General features: G+C 37.5%; 1 protein-coding gene across 2 annotated transcripts in view; it reads right to left on the minus strand.

Moving 5' to 3' along the window:
• The window catches only part of GZF1 (GDNF inducible zinc finger protein 1), a 48,798-nt gene extending 39,330 nt beyond the window's left edge, over positions 1-9,468 (minus strand). The window contains exons 1-2 of one of the 2 annotated variants that reach the window (XM_053712187.1): positions 9,295-9,468; positions 4,982-6,318 (exon numbers count right to left, since the gene is read on the minus strand). In XM_053712187.1, the coding sequence (XP_053568162.1) occupies positions 4,982-6,297 (1,316 nt within the window). In that variant the 5' untranslated portion in view covers positions 6,298-6,318; positions 9,295-9,468. Of the gene's footprint in view, positions 1-4,981; positions 6,319-9,281 lie in introns of both variants that reach the window. The other variant, XM_053712186.1, reaches the window with a different exon arrangement.
• Between the last annotated feature and the right edge of the window lie 257 nt (positions 9,469-9,725).

A 9,725-nucleotide genomic window follows, 5' to 3' on the forward strand; every position in this document is an offset into this window, starting at 1 on the left:
CTGACATCAGAAATGGATTGCGACGACAGGAGGAAGCTGGAGCTGCTGTCAAGTTTAAAAGGTAAGTTTTTTTTCACAACAGGAGTGAAATGTAAATTTTGATGAATTAAAGTGCCCCTGTTTTTAATCAAATTTAGCATCAAAATTTACATTCACTTTAAGTTAATGAACAGCATTAAAGGGGGACAATTCATGTAGTTTGTTGTGTATTTTGTACAACTTTACTGCAGTACAAAGTTACAAATTTAAATAAAATTTAGACATTTACTAAACACATATTTTTTATTACAGTACAGGGCAGCACTAATCTTCTTCTCAAGCAAGGCCGCCAGCACATCTTGTCACCTCACTGCCTGAGTTTCCTTTCAACCACACAAAACTACAGGCTGTACAGCCATTGGCTGAAGCTTAACTGTACAGCGCAGCTATTGGCTGCAAGCTAAACTGTACAGCACAGCCATTGGCTGGCAGAAACTAGCAGCTGATTGGGTGCACCGTGCATGGAAAGAGGGGGGCGCGTTAGTGAGCATGTTTCCAATTTGGCTTAACGCTGCATGGATTCATCTTACAATGTAAGACTTCCATGCAGCGTTAATAGTCATCAATCACTGCGGAGTGGAGGTTTCCAGCTGGAAAATGGCTGTCAGCTGATGCTTGCTAGAAGGCGAAGCAATGAGCTGATGCCGATTGCCGGCGCTGAGACAGTGAGAGCGCACCTAATGATAAGGAGATGGCTCTCTTAGCTTACCAGCAACTGCACAGATCCCCCCCATGCCCCTCATACTCCTGTGATGCATTTGTGAGTGCGCATGGTGACGGCAGTGTGCACCTTATGAATTGGCACAGGCAGCTCCCCACAAAAAGCAACCCCACGGCCCTGCCGCCTGCAATTTTTATAACGAAATTCCTTAGGGGCGCAAATTTCTTTTGAAATTTTGCGCCCCTAAGAATTATGCGCCCGGGGTAACCGCCCCTGTGCCCCCCCATGCTTCACCCGTGCATACAGCAATAATATATAATTTATCAAATTAATTTTGCAGGAATACTGAAATAAAACTAGACTTTTGGACACTAGTGCAGTGTTCACCCCAGAACTTTTTTTGGGGGTGCATCACCCTGCTGATTTTACTGAAAAAAATGGCTAAAATTTTAGCCAATATTAAGCTAAAATTGGCCAGTATTAAAAAAAATGCTCAATTTTTACTGCACAAATTATCATTAAAGGGATAGGAAAGTCAATATTAAAACTTGCATGATTCAGATAGAGCATGTAATTTTAAGAAACTTTTAAATTCACTTCTATTTTCAAAATGTGCTTCTTTTTCTTTGTATCCCTTGTTGAAAAAGAATATGCACATATCCTACACTAGTGGGAGATAGCTGCTGATTGGTGCCTGCACACATTTGTCTCTTGTGATTGGCTAACTAGATGTGTTCAGCTAGCTGCCAGTAGTGAAATGCTGTTTCTTCAGGAAAGGATAACAAGAGAATGAAGCAAATTTTATAATAGAAGTAAATTGAAAAGTTGTTTAAAATTGTATGTTCTATCCAAATCATGAAAGAAAATGTTGGGGTTTCCTGTCCCTTTAAATGCATTTTTGTTATGTATTTATGCAATTAATTTGTGCTTTAGATAGCTAAAAATTATATAATGTTAGAAAATATTACACTGCCCCCACCCAGCTACTTCATATGCTACATATACAGTTGTGCTCATGCATACATACCCTGGCAGAATGTATGATTTCTTGGCCATTTTTCAGAGAATATGAATGATAACACAAAAACTTTTCTTTCACTCATGGTTAGTGTTTGGCTGAAGCCATTTATTATCAATCAACTGTGTTTACTCTTTGTAAATCATAATGACAACAGAAACTACCCAAATGACCCTGATCAAAAGTTTATATACCCTGGTGATTTTGGCCTGACACAAAGGGGTTTAAATGGCTATTAAAAGGGAACCACAACACCTGCTTGAAAAGTTTTTAACTAACTTTCTTTGATTATGCAAAATAAACTAACTACAATTCTGCATGCAGTCTTCATCTTACTGCATTCTGTTGCAGAAAACAGCTTTATAATTTCAATGATGATCTGCAGCCTACAATCTGCTATGTCTGCTGCCATATTGTGAAGTACTTTCCACTACAGTGGGTCATGTGACTAAAACGGCACCTTTTTCTATTACTAAGGCTGAGGAAGCAGAGGGATCACTGCAGTGTCTTTTAAGAACGGCTTCACTGCTATAATCATAAATACCAAGAGCAGGGAAGGAAGTGGGAGGGGGAGAGGAATGCACAGGGGAAGAAAGGCTCCGGAGACAGAAAGCAAACTCCTGCTGCAGATATAATTGTAACCAGATACTTCTGCATTTATCTACGTTACTTACAGTCTCTGGAGCCCTGAGTCTCCCTCCCCCTTTCTGCTTCCTTCCCTGCTCTTGCTGTTTATAAATATAGCAGAGCCTGAAGCCGTTCTCAGAAACTGCAGTCCTCACTCTGCTTCCTCAGTGTTAGAAATAGAAGGTGCCGTGTGAGTCACATGACCTACTAATGTTGAAGACGTGCGTTACAATATGGCAGCAGACATAGCAAGTGCTAGGCTGCTGATTAAACTTTAAATTATGAAGCTGTTTTTCTACAATATAATGAAAATATGAAAAGACAGCATAAATAAGTGATAGTTCATTTTGCACAATTCCAACAAGTTAGTTTAGAACATTTGAAGCAGGTGTTGTGGTTCCCTTTAAAGGTAACCATCCTCACCTGTGATCTGTTTGCTTGTAATTAGTGTGTGTATATAAAAGATCAATGAGTTTCTGGACTCCTGACAGACCCTTGCATCTTTCATCCAGTGCTGCACTGACGTTTCTGGATTCTGAGTCATGGGGAAAGAAAAAGTATTGTCAAAGGATCTGTGGGAAAAAGGTAGTTGAACTGTATAAAACAGGAAAGGGATATAAAAAGATATCCAAGGAATTGAGAATGCAAATCAGCAGTGTTCAAACTTTAATCAAGAAGTGGAAAATGAGGCGTTCTGTTTGATAACATACTACATTCATCTTGCCATCAATTTTGACCAAATTTCCTGTGCCTTTGTAGCTCACACGTCCCCGAAACATCAGCGATCCACCTCCGCGTTTCACAGTAGGAATGGTGTACCTTTCATCATAGGCCTTGTTGACTCCTCTCCAAATGTAGCGTTTATGGTTGTGGCCAAAAAGCTCAATTTTGGTCTCATCACTCCAAATGACTTTGTGCCAGAAGGTTTGAGGCTTGTCTCTGTGCTGTTTGGCGTATTGTAAGTGGGATACTTTGTGGCATTTGCGTAGTAATGGCTTTCTTCTGGCGACTCGACCATGCAGCCCATCTTTCTTAAAGTGCCTCCTTATTGTGCATCTTGAAACAGCCAAACCACATGTCCTGTATTTCACCTGAAGTTATTTGTGGGTTTGTCTTTGCATCCCGAACAATTTTCCTGGCAGTTGTGGCTGAAATTTTAGTTTGTCTACCTGACCGTGATTTGGTTTCAACAGAACCCCTCATTTTCCACTTCTTTATTAGAGTTTGAACACTGCTGATTTGCATTCTCAATTCCTTGGATATCTTTTTGTATCCCTTTCCTGTTTTATACAGTTCAACTACCTTTTCCCGCAGATTCTTTGACAATTCTTTTGCTTTCCCCATGACTCAGAATCGTCAGTGCAGCACTGGATAAAAGATGCAAGGAACTGTCAGGAGTCCAGAAACTCATTGACCTTTTATATACACACACTAATTACAAGCAAACAGATCACAGGTGAGGATGGTTACCTTTAATAGCCATTCAAACCCCTTTGTGTCAATTTGTCTGCATGTTATCAGGCCAAAATCACCAGGGTATGTAAACTTTTGATCAGGGTCATTTGGGTAGTTTCTGTTGTCATTATGATTTAAAAAGAGTAAACACAGTTGATAGATAATAAATGGCTTCAACCAAACACTAACCATGAGTGAAAGAAAAGTTTTTGTGTTATCATTCATATTCTCTGAAAAATGGCCAAGAAATCATAAATTCTGCCAGGGTATGTAAACTTATGAGCACAACTGTGTGTTTATATATATATATATATATATATATATATATATATATATATATATATATATATATATATATTTATTATTTTTTTACCATTTACATTACTGTTTATTTGACAAGAGTGATCTAAGCTGCCAGTGAATTAGGAGGCACCAGGAGCTCTTCTACATTTTGTCAAAGGCAGTATGACTTGCACCTGGTTGTGAGGGGTGACGAGGGACATAAGTAGAAGATAAGAATAAAAGCATATTAAAGGGCCTCTAAAAGCAAAAGGTTTAATTCTCATATACTGCCATTATTACAACTTGCACACTCTTTTTATTTGCATACTTTCTGAGGCTCAAGCTTCTACTGAGCATGTTCACAATATATACATTTTGTGATTGGCTGATGGCTGTCACATGATACATGGGGAGGAAAAGTGGATTAAAGGGACATGAAAACCCACAATTTTCTATTTCACAATTCAGACAGAGAATACAATTTAAAACAACATTTCAATTGACTTCTATTATCTAATTTGCATGAAATAGCGATGCACATGGCTGAGCCAATCATACAAGGCATCTATGTGCAGCCACCAATCAGCAGCTACTGAGCCTATTTAGCTATGCTTTTAAACAAAGGATATCAATCCATATTTGTCTCTATTCCAAGCCGGGATTTATTCTTGTAAAAGGACAGCACACTGAGATCTGGGCAAAACCACATCTCAGTGTCTTGCACTTTCACAATATTAAATCTGGCTCCGAAAAGAACCGAATGTGGATTGAGGCCGTATTCTTCCACATTTGTTAACACCCGAAGTGAACAAATTCAGATATCTAATGTTTACTGACCCTGAAATATTTACAAAAATGTATTACAAACTAAAACTAAACAACATAAAGTCTATTCATACCTCATATGTGTTTTAAGTGCAGATGTCTGAGAAAATCTGGCATCACACTGGGTGCACTTAAAAGGTTTGTCACCTGTATGAGTCCTCTCATGAAGTTTAAGAGATGTTTTTGAACTTAAACCTTTGCCGCACTCTTGGCAGAAATGTCTCTCAGCACCACCCCCATGGACTTGTAGAATATGCCTCTTTATGTCCTTTTTCCTTTTAAACTTTTTGTCACAGATTTCACATGGGAATCGTCTTTCATTACTATGAACGTGACGCTCGTGACTTTTCAAATTACAGCTATTAGCAAATGTCTGATTACAGATTTCACAACGATGAGCAGCTTCTTCAGAAGCCATATGATCAAGTTTCAAGTCCTGAAAGCTTTCGTCACCATTTGTGTATGTAACATCCTCTTCACACTGCTTGCTGTCTACATCTGACTTTTTACTACTGTCCATTTCATAATGGCTATCACATTCTTCTTCTTCAGCCTTCATACTATCATCACCTTGTCCATCTGTTATTTCTATATTATGCCTACTTTGCTCTATTTCATTTACACTGAAAGTATTGTCAACTTCTGTACTATTTTGCTGCTCCCGTAATTTTCTAGTATACTTTTTTTTGGGAATTTCAACCACTGGCTTTTTTCCAGCTAGACGCCCACTAGATCTTCTATTTTTGGTATGTGAAAGTTTTTGAGACTCTTTTTTAATTTCCATGTTTTCTTCTGTCATTGCAGGTGATGTATTGGGACACAATTCATTTGTACTTTTTTCCACAGTATCATCAGGGTGAACGGTTGTAATATTATCGATTTGTATATCATCCTCTACAGATGACGGAGTATGGTTGCTTGGTGGTGGATTTAGGTCTTCTTCGGGTTCTCGGCTTTCTGAAATTATCTGCAAGTCTAACCACACTGACTCAAGCATCTGTTTTTTAAGCTGGAAGCAAGTTTCTTCAAGTTCCAAACATTTAAGCCTTTCAGCTATATCAATCATTCGCTGTATCTGGTCTTCCTCTACTACCACCTTTGAAGTATATACAAACTCAAGAAAAGAAGCAAAGTCCTTAGCTTGTATTTCATTTAATAATATATATGCATTAGAGCCATCAACTATGTTTGCATTAAGGAATACCTCCTTAAAATATTTACTCGAAGCTGCCAATATGGATTTGTGAGCTATAAATTCCTCTCTAGTACCTTGGTGCTCCACTCTAACAGTCACATCGCAAAGATATCCAAGCTGTCGTAAATGATACATTTCATTCAAAAGTTTGATTGGCAAAGACTTTGACTCCAGCAAAACAGAAGCGCTTTCCATCTTTCTTCCTTCATACAGGATCTGTAAAAGAATAAGAGTAAGCAAAAGTATTTTGCTTTTAAAAGAAGCAGTTTTCCAACTATTTGAGTAACATTTTTGGGTAAATTCTTCCAGTAAATATAAATAAAGCATGAAGGTTTTTATTGAAAAGAGAATGAATAACAGTGCTCTATCTATTCTAAATTCACTATCTCACACTGGTTGTCCTACATATTTATTTAGAAATCACTCGCCATACCATGTGTTTTTATGTTAACACAAGAAATTAGTTTGCAGGGAGAATAAAAAAAAAAAAAGAAGAGCAGCTTACTTAAAGGGACAGTCTACACCAAATTTTTTCTTATTTAAAAAGATAGATAATCCCTTTAGTACCCTTTCCCTGTTTTTGTATAACCAACGCAGTTATATTAATATACTTTTTACCTCTGTGATTACCTTGTATCTAAGCCTTTGCAGACAGCCTCCTTATCTAAGTGCCTTTGACAGACATGCAGTGTAGTCAATCAGTGAAGACTCCTAAATAACTTCACGGGAGTGAGCACAATGTTATCTTTATGACACATGTGAACTAGCACAGTCTAACTGTGAAAAACTTTCAAAATGCTCTGAGCTAGGAGGCGGTTTTCAACTGTTTAGAAATCAGTTTGAGCCTAGCTAGGTTTAGCTTTTCAAAAATACCACCAAGGGAAAAAAAGCAAATTTGATGATAAAAGTAAATTGGAAAGTTGTTTAAAATTGCATGCCCTATCTGAATCATGAAAGTTTAGTTTTGACTTTACTGTCCCTTTAAAGGGACAGAAAACCCCAAAATTATCTTTCATGATTTGGATAGAACATACAATTTTAAAATGTGCTTCATTCTCTTGTTATCCTTTGCTGAAGGAACAGCATTGCACTACTGGCAGCCAATCACAAGAGACAAATGTGTGCAGGCACCAATCAGCAGCTAGCTCCCAATAGTGTAGGATATGTGCGTATTCTTTTTCAACAACATACCAAGAGAAGGAAGCACATTTGAAAATAGAATTATAAAGTGTCTTAAAATTACATGCTCTATCATGCAAGTTTAATATTGACTTTCTTATCCCTTTACAAGAGTAATTAAAGTGATGTATCAAGTTTAAAATTTGTAATTATTATATATGCAATTAAAATGGACATAAAAGTGCACAACGAAAATATTTATTTATATGCAAGCAATAGTGCAATAATAAAAGACATCTGGTGAGCCAATGACAAGAGACAAATGTTTCTATCCACCAATCACCAGCTAGCTACCAGTAGTACATTGCTGCAGCTTAGCAGAGGTACAAATGCTTTTCAACAAAGGATATACTAAATTTGATGACGGGGTGAATTTAAAAACCATCTTAAATTGCATTGTCTATCAGAGTAATAAAAGTCTAATTTTACCTTTCACACTACTTTAAATATGTATATATCTCTATACAAGAGAGGAGAGATTATGTGTGTGGAGAATATATATATATATATATATATATATATATATATATATATATATCCAGATATATTGAGGCGTTTCCTGACACAAAAGTGTATAAAGTGTGTGTGTATATATACAGTATCTCACAAAAGTGAGTACACCCCTTACATTTTTGTAAATATTTTATTATATATTTTCATGTGACAACACTGAGGAAATGCCACATTGCTACAATGTAAAGTAGTGAGTGTACAGCCTGTATAACAATGTAAATTTACTGTCCCTTCAAAATAACTCAACACACAGCCATTAATGTCTAAACCATTGGCAACAAAAGTGAGTACACCCCTAAGTGGAAATGTCCAAATTGGGCCCAATTAGTCATTTTCCCTCCCTGGTGTCATGTGACTCGTTAGTGTTATAAGGTCTCAGGTGTGAATGGGGAGCAGGTATGTTAAATTATGTGTTATCGCTCTCACACTCTGTTATACTGGTCACTGGAAGTTCAACATGGCACCTCATGGCAAAGAAGTCTCTGAGGATCTGAAAAAGATAATTGTTTCTCTACATAAAGATGGCCTAGGCTATAAGAAGATTGCCAAGACCCTGAAACTGAAACTGTGGAACATACAGCGGTTTCACAGGACAGGTTCCACTCAGAACAGGCCTCTCCATGGTCGACCAAAGAAGTTGAGTGCTCATGCTCAGCGTCATATCCAGTGGTTGCCATTGGAAAGTATGAGTGCTGCCAGCATTGCTGCAGAGGTTGTATGTCTGAGCCTGTTAGTGCTCAGACCATACGCCGCACACTGCATCAAATTGGTCTGCATGGCTGTCGTCCCAGAAGGAAGCCTCTTCTAAAGAGGATGCGCAAGAAAGAACATACAATTTTAAACAACTTTCCAATTTAATTCTATTATCAAATTTTCTTCATTCTCTTGTTATCCATTGCTGAAGGGACAGCATTGCACTACTGACAGGAAGCTGAAAATATCTATTTAGCCAATCACCAGAGACAATTAGCAGCAGCTCCCACTAGTGTATGATATGTGCGTATTCATTTTTTTAACAAGGGATACTAAGAGAATGAAGCAGATTTAAAAATAGAAGTGAATTTAAAAGTGTCTTAAAATGATCTGCTCTGTCTGTATCATGCAAGTTTAATTTTTACTTTCCTATCCCTTTTTAAGATATATTGATAAATCCCACAACCTACTCTGTAGTAAGTGTTCAAACCAAATACTTTAGCAATTTTTTTAACAAAAGCAATAAATGTGTACACAAAATTGCAGTTTCCTAACCAGATAACTCAAGTCTACCAAAGTTGTAACACATGAAATGAGCACTCATAATGTAGCTTTGTAGTGTAGAATAATGTATCAAGGCTACATATTAGCATTGTTTTATCTTTAAATAAATACATGGTTTAAACAATTATAGCTTTAATGTGCATTGTTCTATATGGTCTTCTAAAGTAGTGGTAGAAACTAAATTAACAATTTATGAGGATACTAAAGGAGCAAGTTAAATACCCGAGTACCTGTCTCACTTGCCTGCAGTCACTCTTCGCACCAAACCATCTCCTGTGCCACTGAATGAACCAAGGAAAAACAAAAAAACTGTCTTCACACCGGTTCCCCTGAGCTAAATGTTACTACTGTAACCGGAACAAAACACACGTAGAGGCTAGTTCCCGTCCTTCTAAAGAACATACTGATGTCACAGCAGTCACGTGTCTGCGTTGATCACATGGAAGCAGAGCAGAATGGTTGCGACTAGTTCCCAACGTTCTAGAGGACATTCTTATGACATATCCCTCACGTGGCCGCAGTGATCACATGGTAGGATGTAGGCAGGCGGGTTACTCAAAAACAAATAGGAAACTGTTGTGCTTTGGTTATGGTTATGTGGTTGTGTGCTTGGATTTTTATTTATTTATATATGGACAGTGGAAGGATTCATCCGAGTTTATGTTTGGCGTTAA

Source organism: Bombina bombina, chromosome 4, assembly GCF_027579735.1.
Source record: "Bombina bombina isolate aBomBom1 chromosome 4, aBomBom1.pri, whole genome shotgun sequence".
Taxonomy (NCBI): domain Eukaryota; kingdom Metazoa; phylum Chordata; class Amphibia; order Anura; family Bombinatoridae; genus Bombina; species Bombina bombina.